Source organism: Sebastes umbrosus, chromosome 8 (assembly GCF_015220745.1).
Source record: "Sebastes umbrosus isolate fSebUmb1 chromosome 8, fSebUmb1.pri, whole genome shotgun sequence".
Taxonomy (NCBI): Eukaryota; Metazoa; Chordata; class Actinopteri; order Perciformes; family Sebastidae; genus Sebastes; species Sebastes umbrosus.
The window spans coordinates 310041-337585 of record NC_051276.1 but is presented as its reverse complement, the minus strand read 5'-3'; the positions used below and the strand labels follow the sequence as shown (position 1 = coordinate 337585).

Here is a 27545-nt window from a genome sequence, read left to right as displayed (position 1 = left end):
AATGGACCTGAAACTATTAGAAAATATGACTGAACTGATTTCAGTTCTGCAAAGCAATGTTTCTTTTCCTCATTTCTTTTTCTCATGTCTGTTGTTAGTTGAGGAAACTCATCAGTGACTTCTCCATCTTCATGTCCATCATGACGTTCGTGGGGCTGGACATGTTGATGGGACTCAAAACTCCCAAACTGATCGTCCCCACAGAGTTTAAGGTACAGCAAGTCATTTTCTTCAAAATACGATTAAAATAGCCATTAAATGAGCTGCTCTTCCAGAGGTTTAGACATCACAAACTGTTCTGTTCATTCAATCTGAGCTGGAACCAGAAGACAGGTAGCTAATCTTAGCATAGGTTCCTTCCAGAGGTAAAACAATCTGCCCACCAGCACCTATAAATCTAACTCTCTGCAAGGAGACGAAGAAGTGTCTGTCCCAAAATGTTGAACACTATATAGACACTGATATCCGTCTCAAATGTTCATGTTCCTCTGTGGAAATGGACTGCTCAGTTGTTGTGGAGATAAAGTGGCCTCCTCTCATCTCCTACCAGCCAACTCGGCCGGGTCGCGGCTGGCTCGTGATGCCGTTCGGTAAGAACCCGTGGTGGATCTACCTGGCCAGCTCTGTCCCTGCCCTCCTCGTCACCATCCTCATCTTCATGGACCAGCAGATCAGCGCCGTCATTGTCAACCGCAAGGAGAACAAACTCAAGGTAGGGCATATTTATGGATGATACAGAGCTTTCATTATGATTATAACAGGGTATTATTGTTTGATTTCAACATTCAACCAAACCAAACCAACGTCCCGGCAGAAAGGCTGTGGCTACCACCTGGATCTGTTCTGGGTGGGTATCCTGATGGCCGTCTGCTCCTTCATGGGCCTGCCCTGGTATGTCGCTGCCACCGTCATCTCCATCGCCCACATCGACTCTCTGAAGATGGAGAGCGCGTCGAGCGCTCCCGGAGAGCAGCCTCAGTTCCTCGGGGTCAGGTTGGTCCACAATAAGATAAAAACAACGAAATGAAAAGAGAAGTGTGACTGATTCCCTTCAGGCTGCCGCTGGCAATATGAGCAGCCCTTTGTAGCTGAAACACAGAGAAGCCCTGTGAAATTGACTTGACCGTCTCTTGTGTATATTTTTCATCATGTCCAACATCCAGAGAACAAAGAATGACGGGTATTTTGGTGTTTGCCCTCACCGGAGTCTCCATCTTTCTCGCTCCAGTATTGAAGGTATGAAGTTATACGGTGGATCAATGATGAACAATACGTGTCTTTGTTCTGTCTCATGTCTCCTGAAATCAGGGTTGTAATGGAGGACAAAACCATCTAAATACTCACGCTGAACAACAAATGCTTTCCTGACAGTAGAACTGATTTTTGCTGATTTTCACTATGGAACCCCAAAGTGTTCAATATTAAATAAATATGAATATTTCATAGATTTTTTTACTCACTTTTATTATTTTATTTAATTTTCTATTTATTTTTAATTATTTAATTATTTAATTATTATTATTATTATTATCATCATTATTATCATCATTATTATTATTATTATTATTATTTATTTATTTCCCTTTTGTGTGATCAAGGCCAACATGGGGTGGGTTGGGGGGGAAGGGGTGGTCCTTTTTCTGTTTTTATTTCATGTCACAGACACAGAGTTATGTTCTACATTTGATAAGATTACCTTTGCCATGTCTGCAAAAAAAACAATAAAAAAAGATTTGGATAAATAAACAAATAAGTTAATTAATAAATAAATTAATTAATTAATTAATTTAAACTTATTAGAATGAAATGTTATTTCACTACTGGTATTATTCCCAGTTGACTTTACTTTGGCTTCATTTAGCAGCAGTTATTGAGCTTCCTGGTGTGATATGTGACATGATCATGAAATAAAATATGAATATGAAATGAGCGTCATCAGGAAAAATGCCATTTTAATATAAAAATTGACTTTTGAAAAAGAAATTAAAAATTCTATGATGAAATGAAAAATGTATTTATTTCATAACTCATTTATATCTGCTATAAAATGTATTCACTAGATAATTGTTTTTCATAATTATTTATTTATTTAATATTGAACATATTGGGGCTCCATCCTGCGGACGCCCTGAGAGGAAAGTAGTAGAAACTAGTTTAACCAGGATCATTTCTCAAAGTGTCTGAATGTATTTTAGAGCGTTTTCATATCAGGTACCGCATGTCTACACAATCGCACCGTGTTGTACCGCGTTGATCCGTACCGCGTTGATCCGCACCGTGTTGTACCGCATTGATCCGCACCGTGTTGTACCGCGTTGATCCGTATCACGTTGATCCGTACCATGTTGATCCGTATTGATCTGTACCGCGTCGATCCGTACCGCGTTGATCCCTACCGCGTTGATCCGTACCATGTTGATCCGTATTGATCCGTACTGTGTTGATCCGTACCGTGTTGATCCGTATTGATCCGTACCGTGTTGATCCATATTGAGCCGTACCGTGTTGATCCGTATTGCTCTGTACCGTATTGATCCGTACTGTGTTGATCCATATTGATCCGTACCGTGTTGATCCGTATTGATCGGTACCGTGTTGATCCGTATTGATCCGTACCGTGTTGATCCATATTGAGCCGTACCGTGTTGATCCGTATTGATCCGTACCGTATTGATCCGTACTGTGTTGATCCATATTGATCCGTACCGTGTTGATCCGTATTGATCCGTACCGTGTTGATCCGTATTGATCCGTACCGTGTTGATCCATATTGAGCCGTACCGTGTTGATCCGTATTGATCCGTACTGTGTTGATCCGCACCGTGTTGATCCGTAACGTGTTGATCCGTACTGTATCCATACGCTGCAACAGGAAATCAACTGGGACAATACCCAGTTGATTTCCTGTTGCAGCGTGTGTGAATGAGACAAGCTGACAGGAAGTAAACATAATAAGTAAACAGTAAACAAGCTTTTGCCTAGCAATGCAATATAGATAGCGGTGAATGGTCTCCAGTGTTAGCAGTCTAGAACCTGAACCATGTAGCCATGTTGCTAACTGTAATAATGTAATAATAATATTAATAAGATGTTTTCATGTGTTCCTACTGCTGTAGTTCATCCCCATGCCCGTGCTGTACGGTGTCTTCCTCTACATGGGCGTAGCTTCCCTCAGTGGGATCCAGGTACGCTGACTGTGTGCCAGCTGCTGATGTTGTTTATCATAATTAATTGAGTTATTGTGGTTGAACATCTTACTTATTGCATTTCTGATGGCAGGCGGGAAGTGGCCTATTTAACGCTGCCAAGCAAACAAACAAACAAGCAGGCAGACGTGATCCGATCAGCAGTGTCCTCAAAATCACATGGAAGCAAACAAACATGTGGAGGATGAGTTTTAAGCTCCCACATTGTGTGTCATGATGTTGAATAGATGAACCAGAGATGTGAGAGCTGGGCTGTGGCTGTGGCTGTGGGTGTGTCAGGTGTCTCATTATAAGAACTAATATCTAGAGGAACACCTTTACAGATGCATTTAGATGATGATAACGTGGAGCAGGTGCAGGTAACCTGTCTCCTCATTGCCCCTCCTTGTCTCATCGTCCTCCACAGTTCTGGGACAGGATTAAGTTGTACATGATGCCGTCCAAGCACCAGCCCGACTTCTCCTACCTCCGCCATGTTCCTCTGAGGAAGATTCACCTGTTTACACTGATCCAGATCGCATGTCTGGCTGTGCTCTGGACCCTCAAATCCACCTTCTTGGCCATCATCTTCCCCGTTATGGTATGTGATTCCGATGACTCCTGTGTTGTTGTATCGTGGGTAGAGGAAGAGAGGCAGCTGTTTGCTTTTAACCCTCTGAGACCCATATAGACCTGTTTTAGTCTTTTTATGGGGGTACAGGGGGTCTTTAGGGCGGTCCAGGGGGTCTTTAAGGGGGTACAGGGGGTCTTTAGGGGGAGATAGCAGGTCAACAGTAGATGTCACATAGAAGTGGTGTACATCATCTGAAAGCTGAGAAACTGAAGCTTAATCTGAGATGCAGCTCAGCACTGTGTGTCAAGTTGTTCTAGATAATAATGAATCAATCAAAATCAATAGTGAAAGTGTATAAGGGCTTAGAACATTATGATAGAGGTATATGATGGTCATCCCCGTGCTCTATTATGTCTCTTGGGTTGATACACAGATTTGGTGCTAAATGTAACCATTTTTTACCACTGGAGAATTGATCAAAATGATCAATAATCCCTCCAAAATACCACATCAAGACACCGAGATCTTAAGGAACACCATAGAAGAAGACATGCTGTGATTTGGGATCAAAAACTTTTGACATTTGGAGATTTCTGCATTTTTCGGCGATTGGATGGCGAGCACTTGTGTTGTGTAAACTGCTCAGAAACCCCTTTATTGTCAATGTAGCTAGGAAAGCCATCCATCCTCTGAATGCTCTAGGTCTCTAGTCTGATCCATCCATCCTCTGAATGCTCTAGGTCTCTAGTTTGATCCATCCATCTTCTGAATGCACTAGGTCTCTAGTTTGATCCATCCATCCTCTGAATGCTCTAGGTCTCTAGTTTGATCCATCCATCCTCTGAATGCTCTAGGTCTCTAGTCTGATCCATCCATCCTCTGAATGCACTAGGTCTCTAGTTTGATCCATCCATCCTCTGAATGCTCTAGGTCTCTAGTTTGATCCATCCATCCTCTGAATGCTCTAGGTCTCTAGTTTGATCCATCCATTCTCTGAATGCTCTAGGTCTCTAGTTTGATCCATCCATTCTCTGAATGCTCTGGGTCTCTACTTTGATCCATCCATCCTCTGAATGCTCTAAGTCTCTAATTTGATCCATCCATCCTCTGAATGCTCTAGGTCTCTAGTTTGATCCATCCATCCTCTGAATGCTCTATGTCTCTAGTTTGATCCATCCATTCTCTGAATGCTCTAGGTCTCTAGTTTGATCCATCCATCCTCTGAATGCTCTGATCCATCCCTCCTCTGAATGCTCGAGGTCTCTAGTTTGATCCATCCATCCTCTGAATGCTCTAGGTCTGTAGTTTGATCCATCCATCCTCTGAATGCTCTAGGTCTCTAGTTTGATCCATCCATCCTCTGAATGCTCTAGGTCTCTAGTCTGATCCATCCATCCTCTGAATGCTCTAGGTCTCTAGTTTGTGGCTGTAAAGTTTCATGAGGCTGTGATTATCCTAGAGGTCACCACAGGTCATTTTATACAGTGAGGTCAATGAAATGTATCCTATGGGGACTAACATCATCACACATGAATACAGTTGGGCTCATTGGATCCACAAGAGTCTTAGCTTTACAGTGATACCCAATTTCTGGAATTCAAGACTGTTTAGGGACCCCAGTATGCAGAAATATTCAGATACACCATTTTAGGATGGACACAATAACACATTTATACTGCATGTGATTATCATAAAGTGGGCATCCACAGATCAGAATAGATAGTTGGGATGTTGGTGGATTTAAAGAAACATGGCAGAGGTTCTAATGTCTATTTTAAAGAGCGTAAAAGAGGAAGTGATGTGATTGTACAGCAGTGCTTCATGTTAAAGTTATTTACAAATGTCATCCAGCTAAATCATAATCAGACCATAACCGGGACATGGGATGAATGTTAATGGGAGTTAAAGGAGGCTGGTGTGTCTCTGTGCTGAACCCTTCAGATTCTGGGTCTGATGGTGGTCCGGAAGATGCTGGACATGGTCTTCTCCCAGCACGACCTGGCCTGGATGGACGACCTCCTCCCTGAGAAAGAGAAGAAGAAGAAGGAGGACGATAAGAAGAAGGAGAAGAAGAAGCCCAAAGCAGACGACAGCGAGGAGGAGGTGAGTAACTCTAGCTGCTGCTGCCCCCTGCAGGACTGACGCATCATGACACCACTTTCTGATGGTCTGGGTCTCTCGGTGTGCTTGCTTTCAGGACAAGAGCCATGTCTACTCCAACCACTCCCCCAGTCCCGAGTCCGACCTGGACCGCAGGTACTGTGTCCTCAAACTGCACATCCCCTATAGAGACCTGGTCTATCCTGATGTGGATCAGTCTCAGTGGGGAGCGTACTGCCAGGCGGCTGCCACACACAGCGCTCTGTAACACACACACACACGCACACACACACATAGACAGGTACCATTTTGTCACACACAGTAAACATCCACAAGTTAAAGGGTCAGTTAAAGGGTCCGTTTTTAGTTTTTCCCTTACTCCCTTAGTGAGGCCGATATCTCAGGTGGAATAGAATATTATGTGAATGTGTGATATAGAAGTTTAGCGTCTGTTTAGGCTCTGACTTATGGAAGCAGCAGGCAGGAAGTGGACTCCCTCTGGAGGACTGTAGACTCCGAGCCTCCAAGTGGATGCTGCTAGGGTTCAGCTGAGGCTCATAAAATACCACAACAAGTGACAGCAGACAGTAAAAGAGTGAGCAGAGCACTGATGGCTCAAGTACACCTCCATGGTTACAAGATATATGTTTATACCGTCTCAGCCACCTTATGATGCTTTGCGTGAATTATGGCCGCAACTTCTGGCGACCTCCACGCCATTTTTCCTGTGAGATTTGAGTAAGTTTGTGAGATGCGCCCACAGCACCCACAGCACTCACAGTGCCCCACAGCGTCCACAGCACCCACAGCACTCACAGTGCCCCACAGCGTCCACAGCACCCACAGCACCCACAGCACTCACAGCACCCACAGCACTCACACCACCCACAGCACTCACAGTGCCCCACAGCACCCACAGCACTCACAGTGCCCCACAGCGTCCACAGCACCCACAGCACTCACAGTGCCCCACAGCGTCCACAGCATCCACAGTACCCACAGCACTCACAGTGCCCCACAGCACTCACAGCGCTCACAGTGCCCCACAGCAGCATACACAGCGCTCACAGCGCCCGGAGGGGACGCTCCATACCTGACTGCAGCTTGAGAGGGGAGATGACTAGATCAGCGAAAATGTACATTTCAACTTAATTTATGCTTCTCACAGTACTGTAGTCTGTATGAAATGATTATGACCCTATCACACGTTGTATTACCCTTTGTTGAATAAATGCTTTCAGACGGGCATTTTTAACATCAACGGTGCTCACTGACTACTTGGCACTGCAGCAGCAACTCTGTCAACAGACGCTGTTTTCAGGTCATCCTGCGCCCAATATTGATGTTGCAGCAGTGTTATTTAATAAAACATAAATAAAGTTAACGTTTATTACATCAATTGAATATTTTGACATTTTACATTTTCATTAATCGCCGTTGAAATCATGTTACGCGCTCTGTACGGAACACCGTTAAGCTTAATGATCTTCCTACACAGGCGGAGGCGTTACTCTTCACCACTTTACTCAAAAACCGTTAGTCCGAAAGACATCAGTCAAAGTGTAGACTGTCTAATGGATGGTCCTCCGGAGAATGAGCACACAAACAAGCTTGTGTATGGAACACCGTACCAGAGCTCCGCAAGGACATTTTAGAAAATACGAATTTAACGTTAGTTAAATATCTGTTAAAAATAAAGCAGGATTTTGAGAATTACTCTTGAAAAGAAGAGCAGTTGGTGGTTAGCCACTATGGTTAGCCACTATGGTTAGCCTATGGGACCATGGATGTATAAAGAGAACTAGATCCAGCGTTGGAGGCGGGGCCCAGAGTGTCTCAGTGGAGCATGAAGACAAAATGACTCCACTTCCGACTGGAAAAGTACCTGGATCTTCCGGCGATCTTCCTCATCCATTGGGCCCATAGAGCAGGCGCAGTAGTGTTTCCTTTAACTCCTCCTCCCAGCCCTCACTCCAGCCTCGGTCTGGGTCTCATTCACATGAACAGAGGAAGGGAAATAACTCTGGATTCAGCTGTTAGTCCGTTTTATAACTTTTAGGACCTGATGATTTAAATAAGGACTATTAGAGTGTTCATACTGGGGAGTTGATTCACCTCAAAATAAATGATCCTCTGAGTTACAGACGTCTCTTTCCCAATGGAAGTCTATGGGAAAAGTCTTTTTGGGCCCGATGGCATCACGTGACGGACACGGAAGTTGTAGTACCGCCGTATGGCCACTACGAAAGTTGGCATCAATGACCGGCGCTCTTCCTGGGGGGTTGTATGGGACTAACTAGCCTACTGCTACTTCTGCTATCTCACCGGAAGTTACGCCCCCATCATCCTTTCTACAGTAACACCCCCGAGAATAAGGTGGATAAGAGATTTTAAATGTCAGTGGGAACATCCTGGTAGAATAAAGGTGAAATAAACTAAAAACTGTGTTGTAGTGTGAAGAGTCCGTGTTGTAGCAGCAGCAGCCTGGAGGTGACGGTCTGAACCAGACTTCACTTTATCTGCTCATGTTTTCAGACGTCTGCCTCAGAGATTTAAGCCTCTGCCAAACAATGGAGGTGATGGAATATTGTTTATGGTGCTCTCAGCAATAAAAAATAGAGTAGCAGTAGCTCTAGAAACATTGTCCCTCCCTGCTACATCATATAATAACAGAACACATACAACAGTTTTCACTGGGACCATTTCTTCAATAGAAAGATTTGACGGTTGACGTTGAGCTCCCTGGATCCTCCAAAGTAACTCAGACAGTGTTTCAGGAAACACACACTGCTCCGGATTCTTTATGATGTCAGCGCCACTCACTAAACTCCATTCACCTCCGTGGTAATGAGGTGGCAGCAGGAATCTATGTAACAGATTTTAACAACGTTGGCGTCTGAAGCTCCATTTGATACGTCTAAAGCTCCGTTAGATACGTCTGATGCTCCGTTAGATACGCCTGAACCTCCGTTAGATACGTCTGAACCTCTGTTAGATACGTCTGAACCTCCGTTAGATACGTCTGAAGCTCCGTTAGATACGTCTGAACCTCCGTTAGATACGTCTGAAGCTCCGTTTGATACGTCTGAAGCTCCGTTAGATACGTCTGCAGCTCCGTTAGATACGTCTAAAGCTCCGTTAGATACGTCTGAAGCTCAGTTAGATACGTCTGAACCTCCGTTAGATACATCTGAACCTCCGTTAGATACGTCTGAAGCTCCGTTAGATACGTCTGAAGCTCAGTTAGATACGTCTGAACCTCCGTTAGATGAGTCTGAAGCTCTGTTAGATACGTCTGAAGCTCCGTTAGATACGTCTGTAGCTCCGTTACATACGTCTGAACCTCCGTTAGATACGTCTGAACCTCCGTTAGATACGTCTGAAGCTCCGTTTGATACGTCTAAAGCTCCGTTAGATACGTCTGAAGCTCAGTTAGATACGTCTGAACCTCCGTTAGATACGTCTGAACCTCCGTTAGATACGTCTGAAGCTCAGTTAGATACGTCTGAACCTCCGTTAGATACGTCTGAAGCTCTGTTAGATACGTCTGAAGCTCCGTTAGATACGTCTGAAGCTCCGTTTGATACATCTAATGCTCCGTTAGATACGTCTGAAGCTCCGTTTGATACGTCTAATGCTCCGTTAGATACGTCTGAAGCTCAGTTAGATACGTCTGAACCTCCGTTAGATATGTCTGAACCTCCGTTAGATACGTCTGAAGCTCCGTTAGATACGTCTGCAGCTCAGTTAGATACGTCTGAACCTCCGTTAGATACGTCTGAAGCTCTGTTAGATATGTCTGAACCTCCGTTAGATACGTCTGAAGCTCAGTTAGATACGTCTGAAGCTCCGTTAGATACGTCTGAAGCTCCGTTAGATACGTCTGAACCTCCGTTAGATACGTCTGAAGCTCCGTTAGATACGTCTGAAGCTCCGTTAGATACGTCTGAAGCTCAGTTAGATACGTCTGAAGCTCTGTTAGATACGTCTGAAGCTCCGTTAGATACATCTGAAGCTCAGTTAGATACGTCTGAACCTCCGTTAGATACATCTGAAGCTCAGTTAGATACGTCTGAAGCTCCGTTAGATACGTCTGAAGCTCAGTTAGATACGTCTGAACCTCCGTTAGATACGTCTGAAGCTCAGTTATTAGATGTTTTTTGTTCTTTGGGTGAACTGACCTTTTAAAATATGTGCAAATCTATACATTTGAATTGAATTGGTTAAATAGTTTAAATGACCACAGCAAACACAAATACGGAGGGAGACAGTAATCCATAGAAGCCCTCTGTTATATTATATTAAGGTTCTTTTCCTCATGACAAGCCATCAGCCCTGTTCTGTTGTTTACTCCCAGATTAACGCCCTCCAACAATAAAACACCCTTCATTACTTCTTTTTATTCCTTCTTTCGTTCATTTTTCTGAATAAATGTAAATGATACCCTTTGTGGGTGGACATCTAAAGTAAAATTATTTACACGTAGTATTGTCCTCGTAGTCCAGTGTCCCCTCGTTTTCCTGCTGGGCTCAGTCTCCTCTCCATGCTCTCTAAGGCAATGCAGATGATTGTGATGTTACTGTGATCGTGTGCTGACGTCTCTCAGTAACTCGGCAAGCTGTCATTCTTCTCTTGTGACCTTCTGACCTGAACTACCGGCTGTACAGTTCTAGCTCTGTGTCTTGGTCAGGGTTCTTTGTTTAGGTTAACGTGTGTGGGATTTCAATAGATGAGAATGTGCTGTATTAGGCCTGTTGTATATCATGTAGAGGATCCACTTGTATAATCATCCACATGCAACAAGCATCATTGTTTTGGTTGTTTCTTTTTCCTCCATGAATCACTGTCAGTCTGGCGCCTGCATGTGACTGCGGCTGTTTCTGCTCACCTCTTCTCAATATGTATGAAACCTTTAACCACAAATACTCTGTTTTTATCCTTTGCTGGAGAACTGACCCTCATGTCTGCATTGCTTTGAAAGAGGCATGGTTTGGAGTAGACTGTGTAACTGATTATTGATTAATATGAGGTTGTTGTGTGTGGATTTAGATGAAGATGGTTTTCTATTCTGCCTTTAAAGCTGCTTAGAAAGCATTTCTATCATCAAACCTTACCAACCCCTCTGTTTATACAGCCTCCCAGTGAGCTTCTGCATTCAGTCATTAGTTGAACACATAATGTTACAACATGTACTGACTTAAACTCAGTCTCCTCTCATAAGGTAGAGATGGACCAAGTTAGAACATGTGGTTTGGTCTTTGCTCTCCTTTGGAATATGAGAAATGTGTCTCCTGGGCTGAGGGTTTGAACAAACTGATTCCCATGTTCATGGTGTACGTCCTCTCCCAGTCCCCAACTTTACCACAAGGCACCGTGTCCACAAACGACCACCACAGCAGCTCGTCTCACTCATCACTGACAGGAGCTGCTGTGGTGTTTGACCGGGGGTCATGATGCCACATGGCTGACCTCCTCCGCCCTCCTCCTCCCTCCTCCTCCCTCCTCCTCCCTCAGTGTCTTTGGTAACTGGAGCTTGCCCTTCCTCAGCATCACCCTCCACCTGAAGATCTCGTGCCCGTCGTCTCCAGCCATGCCCCTGGGCCGAGGGATGGCATGCCCCGTGCCCCAGGTCAAGATCGAGATGGAATCGGACTACGACTCGGACATCGACCACCACCGCCCTCGGGACATGAGCAGCGAGACCACGTTATAAAGCTCAGACTCTACTCGTCTTGTTGACAGAACAACGCACGTCTAGTTGTGTGTGTGGGCAGCCAGTGCTGACCCAGGGTCAGTACGAGGTGGCACAGACTGACAGACGGCCGTCTACAGACTGATCCAAATCAATGCAGTCGGACAGCTTCAACTTTGAGCTTTTAAATTGGTTGAATAATATATAAATACTAAATGTATTTGTTTACTTGCATGATGTAAATGTCCATAACAACAGAGGAAATATGTATCTGTATGTTCTGTATAGGATTATGTATTCAATGTGAAAATATTTATCTATATACATACAAGCTATATATTAATATTGTACTATTACTTTAAATCTTTACTAATCTTGAAATCGGTACAATGTCAAAACCTATTGTCCAATCATTTCATCTGTGCCCAGACTTTGACTTGAGGCAGGAAATGTGAAAACAAACAACTATTTACCACGAGCTCGTAAAGTCTCCTGTCTATGTTAGTCTTCGGTGTTTGTCTCAGTGTGCCGTAGTGGGCCTCGGTTTATCTGGAACAAAAAGAAACAACCAAAAAGTCCTGATGTTGCTGAGCAGGATGGATTTATTGAGCCAGATGTAGCGTACAGGTTTCTATTTGTGTTTTTACTCTCAAAGACTCTGTATGAGAACACGATTAACTTCCAACACAACACGTATGACAGTAACAACAAGTTGACAGATATATAATTGATGTCATTAAAATGCCATTATTCCAAAGCATGTGGTTTGTCTTGTGTTGAACACGCTGGCTCAGCCATGTTGAACGTTAAATACATATCATCACAAATGTGTGTTCACGTCCGTTCCTTCGGATCTACCACACGGTTGGTCAGATGGAGAACACCAGGTTACAGCCAGCCGTTTAAAGATGCTGGTTTAATATCAGCAATGTTGACTTCTGGATGTCTGATTGATCCCAGACTGACACCAACAGGCACCGACAGATAGAACGAGGGTGGTGTTCTGGCTCTATTCTTCACAGAGAGGTGACCACAGACTGGACACCAATCATTTGAAATGAAAGGTGTCCTGTGGAGGTGTGGTGTGCCTCCTTGAGGTCTCACAAACATGTTAAATGCATTTCCTTCCTGCATTGTTTGTTGACACCCATGTTAGCTGCTCCTATCTAGAAGGTAACCCACAAATTGGGAAACTGGCGAGAAGGTAAAGGTTAGGAAAGGTCATCGGGCAGCGAGCCTCACCACACTTTTTGCAAGTTTTCGCAATTTGTGGGCAGGGCTGCACAAAAAGATGTTTACAGACTTTGGGTGTTGGAACTGGTAATGAAAGAGATAGTAGATATTTAGTAGATATTCTAAATTCGTTGGCACATAACACAGTACAATCCTACTGTATAAATACATGTATGGGTTGTTAGACATTATTGGACTAATATTTGAGACAATAAAGTCATAAATATACTTATCATAATATTTGACACTACACGGAATGTCTGAAACAGAATTATAGTATTAAAAGTAAAAATAATAAATATTCATCATTTCAATTTGGAATGCAGTCACAATGTGTCATTAGAATAATTATTATTATATCATTATTTAATCATTATTTCCATTTTTTCTATAGTGACAAATGGTGCCTTCAAATGAAACTGGTGAGCTGGTGTTTACAACACGGGAAGTCGTGTATGCGTGGCGTTCAAGTGGTTAAGTCGTGAGAACACCGCTGCTAAGCAACGGCAATATTAATGTTACTGTCGACGTCTAGAAGCCACAGAGGCTAACAATTTAGCAAGCTAACAAGCGGGTAACATAGTACATTAAATGCAAAGGCATTATTACCAAGAAAAACAATATACGACTAAAATTACAATATATTAACTTATTATGTACCGAAAAATGAACTTCCACGGCCTCCGCCATTTCTGACGTCAACAAACACGTCACAAGTCGTGAACTCGGAGCTTTCAGAAACCTTCTACTGACGAGGTTGTGAATACGACTAGAGGGGGCGTTCATATGGACTCTTCTGGTGGACACGGTAAACACCACCACATCTGAAGACACCACCAGTGTAGTCTTGATTAACTGTAGCATGTCTGTCTCTGGGCAGGACCAACTGAGATCTAAATGTATTCCTCCAGCATCGTCGGAGGTAGCAGCACTGGGGGACGCCACATCCGACACAGTGGCTTTATTAGCGGCCGACAGCAGCGGGATGCGTCACGTCATCGCACAGGAAGTGTTGAGCAGAGCATCGCGTTGTGTGAACCCGTCAGCGAAGCCCTCCCCCGCCACCAGCGTGGGCCTCCGGTTGCACATGGGGCACAGCTGGTTGCGTTCCTGTGAGGCTCTCATCCAGATGATGAGGTTCCAGCGCTGGCCAGAGGAGATGGGCAGGGCGCCGTGCATGTGCTGGCCCCGGTGGAGGATGCCCTCGCTCACCCGGTGTTCAACCTCTGAACACTCCATCTCACTTAAAGGCACCTGCAGCAGCAACACAACCACCAACCGTAGACAGGATTTAGCAGTTCATTAAGGACCATCATCAACTATTCACTTTCTAATGGAATGTCAGTACAGTACTTCTAAACTGCCAGAAAAGCTTTCAATATTTGATCAGTAGGCTTTCTTATCTTAGAAATTATGTTAATAAGAAGTAATAGTAGTAATAAGAGTACAGTAGTTCACCTGTTTCATATCACCAAAGTACAGGTTGCCATCGGTGAAGTCCTTTCCCAAGGACACATTGAGGGTGACCTCTGCGTTGTCGTAGTGGTAGCTCAGGTCCACGTCTTCATTCAGGTCGTATTTAACAACAAAGGCCTTGTGGCTGTCCAGACAGCCCCCCCCACAGTCCGGGTACAGCAGGGAGGTGAGCGGACGCAGGTAGAGCCGACGGAGGGGCGTGATGAAGCCCTCGTCAAAGCCCAGTTCATTCAGGAGGATCTGAAAGAGAACAAATGAGAAGAACATCATGATTTCATGGCTGGTGGACGACGGGACTGAATGGAGCTTCAAGGGGTTTCAGCCCATATAGGAACACATGCATTACCCCGTAGTGGTTCATGGTGTTGGGTCTTCCTTTAGGTGCGGAGGACTGCTCAAAGTGCTCCAACTCCTCCACCAGCTGCTCACAGAAGCTTCTCTCAAACACGGGGAAGCGGTAAGCCCTCGCAGCTTCAACACAAAGATGGAAATCTATTAAAGACTTCTTGTTTGAACTGCAGCCCCTGAGAAGAAATGAAAGCTCACCTGCCTCTTCCTCCAACAAGTCTCTGAGACCTTCATCACTGATGTCGCCGCTTCGACAGTACGCAACAATCTGCTTGAACTTGGGTGCAAGGTAGGACTCCTGGGGAGAGGTGGTGTGTCTCAGTGAGTTAATGACACATTATTCATGATTAGGATTAATAGCAGCGGCTGATAGTAGCTGAAGTACCTGCAGATGGTAGACATGAGGATGGAGAGGCTGGTACATGTCTTTTATAGCAGCAGCTCTCTCAGCGGACGTCACGCCTAGACGCCTTCGCCTGTCCACTTCCTGTGAAATCTAAACGGAGGAGTTATACGTTACAGTGGTAGCAGGGTAGCAGTTCTACGTACGCTGCCTCATCATCACATCTTTATCTCATTATCTTGAGACACAAAGCTTTTTTATCATTTGTTTGATGATATGTTTCTTTATTGTGATCCAGATACATACTTGGACAATGTCAAAATACATTTGTCAGTGATCTCTTGTGGAAAAAAAGTATGTGATGGAGACACTGTTTGTAAATGGCCTCACATTTCTGTACTAAAATGTTATTTTTCAGTCGGCATACACGATACCAATATATCTGTGCAGTAACTAACATGGGTCTGTATTTCAGTCTGGCCAATATGTCAGTCTAGCTCTACTTCCAACGTCTTGTTTTGTAACAGTAAAACTCAAAGATACTAGGTTAAGAAAAGCAACAAATATTCACTTTCAACAGGCTGGAAGACATTTAAAGCGTTTTACTTCAAATAAAATATCAATAATCATCACATGATTTTGAGAAATTATCTAATTGCGAATTATTTTGACTGACATTGCAATTGTGATATGATTTGCGATATAAGAGGGAATGATCAGTTTTACATCATTATTCTCGTTTCCACTGAAAAACCTATTGAAGTGATTGTGGTGTGATTTGTGCAGGGACCTGTACCAAATAAAGATGTTTTCTTAAGTCTGTAGAATATGATGAATAGGCCACGACGTCTCTGCAGCACAACAATATCTCATTTAGCATAGGATTTTGACACACACTTCGCCTTTAACAAATATTGCGACTCCTCTGATTTGAAAATTGCAGATTTTGTTACAGACGTGGACAAAATTGTTATAAACTTCCGTTAAAGAAAGAAAAACCCACAATGGTCACTGAAATAACTTGAAACTGACAAAAGTAATAATAAATAAAAATTTACTGAAAATTAACTAATGAAAATCAGACATTGTTTTTGAATTGTGGTTCAACAGAATCATTTTAAAAAACAAACTAATGAAACTGGTCTGGACAAAAATGATGGTACCCTTAACTTAATATTTAGTTGCACAACCTTTTGAGGCACTCACTGCAATCAAGTGATTTCTGTAACTTTCAATGAGACTTCTGCACCTGTCGACAGGTATTTTGGCCCACTCCGCTTGAGCAAACTGCTCCAGCTGTCTCAGGTTTGAAGGGTGCCTTCTCTAGACTGCATGTTTCAGCTCCTTCCACAGATGTTCAATAGGATTTAGATCAGGGCTCATAGAAGGCCACTTCAGAATAGTCCAATGTTTTGTTCTTAGCCATTCTTGGGTGTTTTTAGCTGTGTTTTGGGTCATTATCCTGTTTGAGGACCCATGACCTGCAACTGAGACCAAGCTTTCTGACACTGGGCAGCACATTTCGCTCCAGAATGCCTTGATAGTCTTGAGATTTCATTGTACCCTGCACAGATTCAAGACACCCTGTGCCAGATGCAGCAAAGCAGCCCCATAACATAACCGAGCCTCCTCCATGTTTCACTGCAGGTACAGTGTTCTTTTCTTTGTATGCTTCATTTTTGCGTCTGTGAACATAGAGCTGATGTGACTTGCCAAAAAGCTCCAGTTTTGTCTCATCTGTCCAAAGGACATTCTCCCAGAAGCTTTGTGGCTTGTCAATATGCATTTTGGAAAATTCCAGTCTCGCTTTTTTATGATTTGGTGTCCTCCTCGGTTGTCTTCCATTAAGTCCACTTTGGCTCAAACAGTGACGGATGGTGCGATCTGACACTGATGTACCTTGACCTTGGAGTTCATCTCTAATCTCTTTGGAAGTTGTTCTGGGCTCTTTGGTTACCATTCGTATTATCCGTCTCTTCAATTTGTCATCAATTTTCCTCTTGCGGCCACGTCCAGGGAGGTTGGCTACAGTCCCGTGGACCTTAAACTTCTGAATAATATGTGAAGCTGTAGTCACAGGAACATCAAGCTGCTTGGAGATGGTCTTATAGCCTTTACCTTTAACATGCTGGTCTATAATTTTCTTTCTAATCTCCTGAGACAACTCTCTCCTTAGCTTTCTGTGGTCCATGTTCAGTGTGGTACACACCATGATGCCAAACAGCACAGTGACTACTTTTCACCCTTTAAATAGGCAGACTGATTACAAGTTTGAAGATACCTGTGATGCTATTTACAGGACACACCTTAGTTTAACATGTCCCTATGGTCAAATTATTTTCAATCTTTTCTAGGGGTACCATCATTTTTGTCCAGGCCAGTTTTATTAGTTTGTTTTTTAAAATGATTCTGTTGAACCACAATTCAAAAACAATATCTGATTTTCATTAGTTAATTTTCAGTGAATTTTTATTTATTATTACTTTTGTCAGTTTCAAGTTATTTCAGTGACCATTGTGGGTTTTTCTTTCTTTAACGGAAGGGTACCAACAATTTTGTCCACGTCTGTATAAATGTTGATTAATTGTGCAGCTCTATTTCAAATGTATGTGGGTAACTCTTATCAGTGAGATGTTTGCGGTTTATTTCACCCCTACAATGAAGTGAACCAAATGTAAGTAAGTCATGTCAGGAATCTGTGTCAACTGGGGCTGCGTATTGGCAAGAATCTGGTGATATGATTCAATATATTGCGATTTTTGTATGTAATTTTAGGAAAACTGTCATAATGTAAAAAACACAGAACCACATGCATAAAATCTGAATGAAAAAAGTGTTTTTTATGCAATCAGAACAGATCTGCATTGCATTTATCAGTGTAACATCCAACATGACAGCACTACATGAGAGGACCCATACACCGAGAGGGAGCAGATCTTTGATAATGATATAAAGTATTATTAGAAGTATTGACTGAGTTCATCTTGCATGAGAACTGTTCATTAAAAATCAATACAGTATTGTTGAGAATCGATACAGTATCACAAAACGATAGTTAAAACGTCCCGAACACACTGTGTTACCTTGTTGAACACATCCTCCAACTGTTGGTCCGTCTCACAGCCGAGCGACCCGAGCAGCTGAAAATCAAACACACACAGTCAGTCAGTAATACATCCATGGTCAGCCAACTGGCTGGTCCATGGTCAGTCAGTAATACATCCATGGTCAGTAATACATCCATGGTCAGTCAGTTATACATCCATGGTCAGTCAGTAATACATCCATGGTCAGTAATACATCCATGGTCAGTCAGTCATACATCCATGGTCAGTCAGTAATACATCCATGGTCAGTCAGTTATACATCCATGGTTGTCCATGGTTGAGAGTTGTCTCAGGAGATTAGAAAGAAAATTATAGACCAGCATGTTAAAGGTAAAGGCTATAAGACCATCTCCAAGCAGCTTGATGTTCCTGTGACTACATCCATGGTCAGTCAGTAATACATCCATGGTCAGTCAGTAATACATCCATGGTCAGTAATACATCCATGGTCAGTCAGTCATACATCCATGGTCAGTCAGTAATACATCCATGGTCAGTCAGTTATACATCCATGGTCAGTCAGTAATACATCCATGGTCAGTCAGTCATACATCCATGGTCAGTCAGTGGAGGACAGAAAGCAGACAGACAGTGGAGCTGTTAGCTTAGCTAGCTGAGAGGCTACCATCACTCACTGCTCGGTAGTCGTGTGTGAACTGCTGCTCGGACAGGAAGCGGACATGCAGCTTGTAGTCCTCCAGGTAAATGTGATCAGTAGTGAAACAGTTACAGAAATAAAACTGACGACTTCCGTCCTCCTCGTTTGTCATTACTATCTGTTTCAAAGGGATGACTTTAATCAAACACACAGACGTGTAATAAACGCAGTACTACCACCAACACTGTATTACACGGCTACTTCCGTGTTCTTTAGCTAGCAGGCTAGCAGCAACAAACAAACCTCACACTTCCGGTCGTCAAATACTCTTCAAAATAAAAGGCTCATCTCCACAAATCCCAAACTAGCTACGTTAAAGAACGTATATTGATTGATTGCTTGAACATTCCGTACTAACATGTTATGTAGTAGCTAAACCAGTATGTGAGATATTTTAGTATGTCCGATACCTTAGTATGAAACTAACAGTACGTGAATTGCATACTATTTCCGGTGAAATATTACAGTATGCAACCCCAACACAAGAAAACAACAGCAACAACAACAACACCGGACCCTACAGTGCATATAGCTATATCCCACGATGCAATGCGGTAGGGACGACAATGTTCATAACAGACGTTGATGGACAGCTCTCTAACATGAAGAACAACTGTACGTATAAGATGTCACTTTGCTAGGCGTATAATATAGATTTTAAATTAATTCAGAATTTGATTCTCACAAAACGTAGTTTTAGTCACATGAGGTTGGCACGGGTTACCATGGTTACACGTCTCCAACCGGCGAGGAGGCTCTCAAAAAGTGACGACCTAAATAGCAGTTATTTTTTATTATTTATTTTTTTAATACTTCATTTCAAAAGTTCAAAACAGTAGATTCATAAACATGTTAAGACTTTTCATTACAATTCTGCAACTATTTTTTACAGTATAAAAATAATATTAAAATAAAATAAATTATACAACAAATAAAAAACAATCAGGCTGTGTTAAAGCTCCCATATTATAAAAAGTGAGATTTTCATGTTTTTTTTTATTATAAAGCAGGCTTAAGTCCTATATAAATACAATGAAAGTATCGAAATGCTCAATCCACAGGGAAATACACACACCCCATATTCAGAAACTCTGCATTTGAAACAAGTTGTCACAAATATACAATATTTAGACCCTTTACACAATTTTAAACATAAACATTCTAAATGTGTCCCAGTTTATTCCTGGTTGCAGTGTATGTGAATGTCATCAGCTGACAGGAAGTACACATGGACCCAAGCTGTTGCATAGCAACGCAATCCTGTTGCAATTCCGTCAAAATGCGCTAAAACGGAGTGTTTCAGTCAAAGGGTAAATACAGGCATATTCAGGCAGACAGTATGAGGAAAATGAAGGTGTTTTTTTTTAACATTACAGCATGTAAACATGTTCTAGTAGAAACACAAAATACAAGTATGAACCTGAAAATGAGCATAATAAGGGACCTTTAAACAATTGGAATAAATTTGAAATGTCTAAAGAATTTCATAGTTTTGCCAATTTAGAATTTTTGAGTTTTAAGTTACAATCATAGTCAAGTCCTAGTTTTAAAATCAGTATCTTTAAAAATATAAAAGGAGGGTATTCTTTTAAGCCATATCATTTTATGTATATAATATTTTGCTAAGATATCAATCATATTAATTATATAAATATGTAAATCTCATCTGCCGAAAAACTGGGATTGTTAAAAGTGAGTAATATCTCAATTTTTGTTAGTATGATATCTTTTTCAAAATGTTTTGAGAAGTTCTTCTGTAAATTAAACCAAAAAGAAGTAGCATGAAAACAATCTACAAACACGTGTTCAATAAATGAATATCAAATATATTAAATTGCAGTTCAGTGCGTCTGAAAAGACACATACTAGTGTTAATTCACACAGAAGTATGTGAAATGATAGTACACATGTTGAGGATGTTGTGCAGAGGATGTGATCTCGGACGAAGCCGGCAGGAGGAAGCCGTCGTTGTCCAGCAGGGGGCGCTAAACAGCGTAATGCACAAAACTGGACACAAACAGCATGAATGTAAACGTAGAAGAAGAGAAAGAAGACAGCTCAGTCTGTAGCTTCGTCCTGATCAGACATCCATGATGCTGATGTGGTTTAGTTGTGGACTATTTGGCTTCGTTAGCATTAGCTAGCACTGCTGCTAACTATGCCGATGAGCAGTCAGTAGATGTCTGTTTCTGGAGGTGTAACTTCACAGGTGTCTCTTTCTGCTACCAGTACTAATGTGTGTAGTGTGAGCGGACATGTTGAGCGTGGAGTGTCTGCAGGTGGCTGAGGAGGAGGTGGTTGAATCCAGCTCCAATAAACTCGGTGACATTTATATGTTTGTGGCTAAAGGCTGTTTTCCTCAGACGATGAATCCTTTACGAAAGAAGAACCTGAAAAGATACGCCCAGAAGTTTATCATCGAGGGTAAGGCTTGTTGTAAAACACTGATGCTGTACTTTCCTCTGTAATGTAATGTAATGTAGCTACATTACGGACTTCCATTCAACAAGCTGACAGTTTCAAATGGTTTAACTTGTGGGTCAGTGTTCTACCATGTAGGACATAACGTGAGATATGATATGACTCTGTAGGAGCCTGTCGAACAGTCCGCTCACTAACTTAGTGATTCACTATCACCTGCACTCCTAAAACCGGACTCTAGTAACGTTACTTGGTAAATTACCGTGTGCTTCATGGTGGAAGAGAATTATGGGAATAACATAACTACTTCTAAAAGTCCAAATGTTGTGGAGATAAGTGAGAGTATGTACATATGCCGAACCGGAGGGGTTGAACCCGACTGCTCTGAGCAGGTCCAGTTATGCTATTATCTGTATGTCTACTTTGAAAGATAAGCAAGACAACATTAAATACTTGTTTTTTTTAACGAAGTATGGTGTAACGTTATGGTGTCCTAGCTTGTCCATATCTCTTCATTGGTTCATTCCAGAGGGCAAGCTGTACTATGTGGGACCCAAGAAAGAGGAGAAGAGGGAGGTGGTGATAGAGGCTGAGAGGAAGAGGCAGATTTTTCTCGACTGCCACTTCAATGACATCGGTCATCACCTGGGCCAGAAGAAGACCGTCCACAGGATCCAGAGCAAGTACTACTGGCTGGGGATCATCAAGGACGTGGTGGACTGGGTACATACATCTTTATGTCTACAGTGTTTTCTTAACATCACTGAGACGTGATGATGATGATGATGATAATGTTTAACCTTCACGGTGACTGTTTCAGATAAAGGTATGTGAGACCTGCCAGCACACAGAGAGGAATAAAAACCTGGCAAGGACTGTCCGGCCTATAAAAGTGGACGCACCGTGGGATATAGTTGGGATTGACATTATAGGTTTTTGCCTTGATTAATTTCATCATTTCTATATTTTTCTGCTGTAACATCTCTTTCCATGCGTTGAGCCGTGTTTGCTGTTTCTCTCTTCTCTTCACCAGGACCTTTCCCAGAGACACCGCAGGGCAACACCAACGTCACCGTCCTCATCGATTACTTCAGTAAATGGCCAGAAGCTTTCCCAGTGCAAAAGACAGACGCTCTCTCTGTTGCAAAATGTATTTCCAAATGCATATACAGGTAGAAAGATTTCACACAATCTTAAATAATCATATTGTGGATGTATTTAGACAGAATGTGTTATTTTGTGATCCATGTGAGACCATTTTCATGTCCCCCTAAACCAAATTATTTTGTGTTTTTGATAATTCATGCCTCCAAATCTTTAATAAAAGGCCACTATCGGGATGCTGGCATTTAATTCTGACTCTGATTTTCCACAAAATGACAATATGTTTTTAACCTGGAGTTGGACTCATTCTGTTTTCTGTTCCATCAGGTTTGGTGCCCCTAAAACACTTGTGTGTACGCAGACTGCTGACTTCTGTGATGAGGTGAGATGTGAGTCACAAAGTTAATGAAGATAAACGGATCAATAAACGGATTAGATATTGTAGCAGTGCTGTGGGCCAGTTTTATCAGTACGGGTGTTTTCTAGGTGACGAAGCTGCTAAACGACAGGTGGAGCATTGTGCAGAAGGTGTCTCCTCTGGATCAACCTCAGCTCAACCCGCTCCACGACTGCACCAGTCCTCTACTGAGGGAAGCTGTTGTGCAGATGGCAACGGAGAAGCAGGCCGACTGGGACGACTTCCTGGACCCTGTGCTGTTTCTGTTCAGGACGTCCACCAACCCTACGACCAAGTTCAGCCCGTACTCCCTCATGTTCAACAGGAAAGCTAATCTACCAAATGAGGTAAGACTCCATTGACATGGAAAAAAATCAAACTGTGTGGTTTGTTTCTGCTTCCTGATGTTCCTTCTTTTCCTCTAGACTACGCTGAGCCCGCTGAATTATGACGACCAAGAGCAGGATATGTATTCCACAAAGGAGAAGGCCTCAGCGTATATGACCATAATGCAGGAGCAACAGAACTCTGTGAAGCACCTGGTAATTGTCTAGTCTTTCTCTGTCACAGTGGGTGCTGCTGGTGGATTTTCTTCTTTGTTTGTCCGATTGTCACATGCACATCACTGCTTCGTGGGTTTTGACAAAAGTTCAGGAATGATGATAGTCATTGCTGCGTCTTTAAAGGTCCCATGAAATGGAGTCTATGCTCTTAGTGTGATGTAGATTTTCTTTTTGGGATGGGATGTGAGGGGTCACGGTCAGGTGTAAACAAATGGGCTTTAAGACATTTTATTTATACAGCATGAGGTCACCAGTGAAGATGCACGGTTTGAAGGGACATTTAAATGCCTGAATTGATGGAATTTTTCAAGCTGCATTAATAGATTTATTGTTGGCCACTTGGAGGCAGCAGAACAAGCTGAAAGACATCAGAAACACAATAAGGTTTTTGGCCAAGTAGCTTTTCACATACAACGGATTTGCTTTGGTGTAGTGGTGCATGGACAAGAAACATAAATGTGGAATAGAAAAAAATTACAGTAAAATATTTAAAAAATACTATTTAAAAATGTCAAGAGATGAACAATGTAAGTGTTGAAAAAGAGAGTTGGGCAGGAATGTGCAAAAACCACACACAGCCTCCTGCCAGAGGGGAGTGGTGATACCTGACTGATGTTCTTACTGAAAAGTACCATTGTTCAGCCCAGATGTTTTCTATTTGTTTTGTTCCTTTTATTTAAAAGAATCCCGTCTGTTTAGTGTCTGACTGTGTGTGTTCCTCCTCCAGGTGATTGCCAACATGAACGCAGCCTACAAACAAGAGAAGAAGAAGAACGCCAAGCGAAGGACACACAACATGCCCTCGATGACCTTTAAAATCGCAGATCCTCTGTTCGGGGCAGGAGACTCGCCCTCCCCGAAAAAGCTGAAAGACAGTTTATATTTATCTTTTCCTGTTGAGACGGTGCTGGCCACCGAGCAGAGCAGCTCCGAGGACATGAAGACGGAGTTAGCCTATCACTTATCTGAGCCTGACGTCCACTGAGGACGAACGCTCACAGATCCGCATGTTGTCATGAGCTGCCTGAAGTCTTGGACACAAGAAGGGAAATCCAGATGTTGGTGAAATGAGTGTGATAATCAGTTGTAGATTTATCTGGCACTCAGAAACAGAATCAATGTGCCAAAGAAATGGAAGTAAACATTCACCCACATGAATTGTTTCCCTACAAAAAAAATGTTGTTTCCCATGAAAATGATGTTAACTTATTTTTACTCCACTGTGTCATACAATAGATTTTTAAGCTACAATACATTAAAATAAAGGTATTGTTTCATTTGGGTAGCCTTGGTGTATAGTCATTATCTGATGGGAAGTTAGATACTACTGAGGACGATTTGTTAGTGTTATTAAGTGGAGTCTAATTCCACTTATTTAGTCTATATATGGCCCAATGGTTTATATCTGTGGACCTGCTTTCAACATTGCAGATTGTAGAAACTAAACACACAAGTACCAAAAGTGTCAATGAGCGAAAACATTGAAAACATGTAAAGAATTAGTTAACTCAATGAGTCGGATGCATTTGCAGTAGTGGAGTTTCAGTTTCTTTATTTTGAATCCATTTGTTACCTATAAGAACAGATTAAAATCAGATGGATGATACATGGAAGTTAAAACAGAGACGGGGCAGCAATTTCACACATGCGAACATTAAAGCTGAACTAAAAAAGCAATTTCTGAAGAAATTGCGGTGTGAATGCTGGTTGCTGAAGAGCTGACGCTACGCTGTAATGCTGGCTTGAATGTTTTTAGAAGAATGTGAAGTAGTAGGAATAGATGGAAAAGTGGGAATGGGTTGAATTTTTATGAATTTCATTGAAAAGTTGAATAATACCAATAATTTAGCAAAGATGTGGAATATTTGAAGGTTTTTGAATAGCTGACGCTACACTGCGTTGCTGGCTTTAATCTGTATGAAGAAGGAGAAGAAGTAGGAAGAGTTGAAAAAGTGCTAATGGGTTTAATTTGTATGAATTTCATTGAAAAGTTAAATAATACTAATAGTGTATAAAAGATGTGGACTATTTTAAGGTTTTTAAATAGCTGATGCTACACTGCGTTGCTGGCTTTAATCTGTATGAAGAAGGATACAGAATCAGAATCAGAAGAATATGAATCGGTAAATAAATGTTGTAATTGAATGAAAAGCAGCTGAAGCATTATAAATAGTTAGTTCTGAGTTCCCTGTTAAGAAAGTTACCTCATGGGGCTTTTATTTTGAAAAACTAAGTGAATCCCTAGTTTCCTGTTAACATACAATGAGAGTTGGGGGCTTTTATTTTGTAAAAGTAGTCTAATTGGGAGCTTCCCGTTAAGAAACAGTCACTCGATGGGGCTTTTATTTTGAAGGGACAGGTTAGGGGGAGGCATAATAAGACTATCTGATATCCACAGGAACAATATTCCATAAGAAAGAGGTATTATAGGCCTCATTTTGAGCCTCCTTTTAATAAAACTACAACTTTAGGTTTAGGCAACAAAACTACAACTTCTTTAGGTTTAGGCAATAAAACTACAACTTCTTTAGATTTAAGCAACAAAACTAAAAACGGCTTTAGATTTAGGCAACAAAACTAAAACTTCTTTAGATTTAGGCATCAAAACTACAACCTCTTTTAGGTTTAGGCAACAAAACTACAACCCATTTAGGTTTAGACAATAAAACTAAAACTTCAGGTTTAGGCAACAAAACTACAAACCATTTAGTTTTAGACAATAAAACTAAAACTTCTTTAGGTTTAGGCAACAAAACTAAAACTTATTACGGTTTAGGCAACAAAACTATAACTTCTTTAGATTTAGGCAATAAAACTACAACTTCATTAGATTTAGGCATCAAAACTACAACCTCTTTTATGTTTATACAACAAAACTACAACTTCTTTAGATTTAGGCAACAAAACTACAGCTTTTTTAGATTTAGGCAAGAAAACTACAACCCATTTAGTTTTAGGCAACAAAAATACAACTTTTTTAGGTTTAGACAATTAAACTACAATGTTAGGTTTAGGCAATACAACTACAACTAACGTTTAGGCAACAAAACTACAACTTATTTAGGTTTAGACAACAAAACTACAACTTCTTTAGGTTTAGGCAATAAAACTACAACTTTAGGTTTAGAAAACAAAACTACAACTTCTTTAGGTTTAGGCAATACAGCTACGACTTTAGGTTGTGCAACAAAACTACAACTTATTTAGGTTTTCGACAACAAAACTACAACTTATTTAGATTTAGGCAACAAAACTAAAACTAGGTTCAGCCAACAAAACTGCAACTTCTTTAGGTTTAGACAATACAACTACAACTTCTTTAGGTTTAGGCAATAAACTACAAGTTATTTAGGTTTAGAGAATAAACCTACAACTTCATTAGATTTAGGCAACAAAACTACAATTTCTTTAGATTTAGGCAATAAAACTACAACTTCTTTAGGTTTAGGCAACAAAACTACAACTACTTTAGGTTTAGGCAACAAAACTATAACTTCTTTAGGTTTAGGCAATAAAATTACAACGTTAGGTTTAGGCAATACAATTACAACTAAGGTTTAGGCAACAAAACTACAATCTCTTTTTGGTTTACACAACAAAACTACAACCTCTTTTTGGTTTAGACAACAAAACTACAACTTCTTTAGGTTTAGGCAATAAAACTACAACTCTTTTAGGTTTAGGCAAAAAAACCTACAACTTTAGGTTTAGGCAATAAAACTACAACTTTAGGTTTAGGCAACAAAACTGCAACTTCTTTAGGTTTAGGCAATAAAACTACAACTTAAGGTTTAGGCAACAAAACTACAACTTCTTTAGGTTTAGGCAACAAAACTATAACTTCTTTAGGTTTAGGCAACAAAACGAGAGTTACGTATGTAACTACGGTTCTATGAGTTCTGGATGACTGCCAGAGGCAGTGTTTAACACTGGATGTTATCCATCTCGCGCACGCGCAGGTCGAGTATTTAATATCAACAAAGTCACATGTGACCTGGGATGACGTAGTTTATATAAGCCCACGTCATCATCAGAGATGTCCCTCCAGAATCTTCTCGCCAAGATTCCGAGTGACAGCTAACTCTGGCAGTCATCCAGAACTCATAGAACCGTAGTTACATACGTAACTCTCGTTCTATTTCGTTCTTCCTGACTGCCAGAGGCAGTGTTTAACACTGGATGACGACTACCAACGTAGTCACGAGGAAAACCCACCTCACCGGGAACGGCCTGTGGATTCCTGAAAGACCACCGATGCTACTGCATGGGGAGCAGCAACATTGACCCTGTAAAAACGGGCAAAGGTGCATGGAGTAGCCCAGCTGGCCGCAGCGCAGATATCAC

The 27545-nt window shown here is 41.7% G+C and overlaps 3 protein-coding genes across 5 annotated transcripts in view; 2 read left to right on the top strand and 1 right to left on the bottom strand.

The window, feature by feature from the left end:
• slc4a5a (solute carrier family 4 member 5a) overlaps positions 1-12308 on the top strand; it is a 65165-nt gene extending 52857 nt beyond the window's left edge. The window contains exons 18-26 of one of the 2 annotated variants that reach the window (XM_037778585.1): positions 99-212; positions 551-712; positions 815-993; positions 1164-1236; positions 3117-3185; positions 3613-3786; positions 5701-5862; positions 5957-6015; positions 11374-12308. In XM_037778585.1, coding sequence (XP_037634513.1) covers positions 99-212; positions 551-712; positions 815-993; positions 1164-1236; positions 3117-3185; positions 3613-3786; positions 5701-5862; positions 5957-6015; positions 11374-11572 — 1191 coding nt within the window. In that variant the 3' untranslated portion in view covers positions 11573-12308. The remainder of the gene's footprint in view (positions 1-98; positions 213-550; positions 713-814; positions 994-1163; positions 1237-3116; positions 3186-3612; positions 3787-5700; positions 5863-5956; positions 6016-11373) is intronic. The other variant, XM_037778586.1, reaches the window with a different exon arrangement.
• Positions 12309-13457: 1149 nt separating this feature from the next.
• Positions 13458-18997, bottom strand: ogfod2 (2-oxoglutarate and iron-dependent oxygenase domain containing 2). 2 transcript variants are annotated; one of them, XM_037778591.1, is made up of 7 exons: positions 18694-18982; positions 18035-18091; positions 14994-15104; positions 14807-14906; positions 14607-14731; positions 14243-14500; positions 13458-14038 (listed from the first exon to the last, which is right to left on the bottom strand). In XM_037778591.1, exons 1-7 carry the CDS (start codon positions 18826-18828, stop codon positions 13775-13777), a joined length of 1050 nt encoding a protein of 349 aa, XP_037634519.1. In that variant the 5' UTR covers positions 18829-18982; the 3' UTR covers positions 13458-13774. The 2 variants fall into 2 exon arrangements, with proteins under 2 accessions (XP_037634519.1, XP_037634518.1); XM_037778590.1 differs by having other exon boundaries at positions 14607-14906; positions 18694-18997.
• Positions 18998-20745: 1748 nt separating this feature from the next.
• Positions 20746-24486, top strand: zgc:113436 (uncharacterized protein LOC503528 homolog). Its single transcript, XM_037778589.1, has 8 exons — positions 20746-21140; positions 21667-21860; positions 21958-22069; positions 22171-22309; positions 22569-22623; positions 22728-22985; positions 23064-23180; positions 23929-24486. Exons 1-8 carry the CDS (start codon positions 20972-20974, stop codon positions 24184-24186), a joined length of 1302 nt encoding a protein of 433 aa, XP_037634517.1. The 5' UTR covers positions 20746-20971; the 3' UTR covers positions 24187-24486.
• The last annotated feature ends 3059 nt before the right edge of the window (positions 24487-27545 follow it).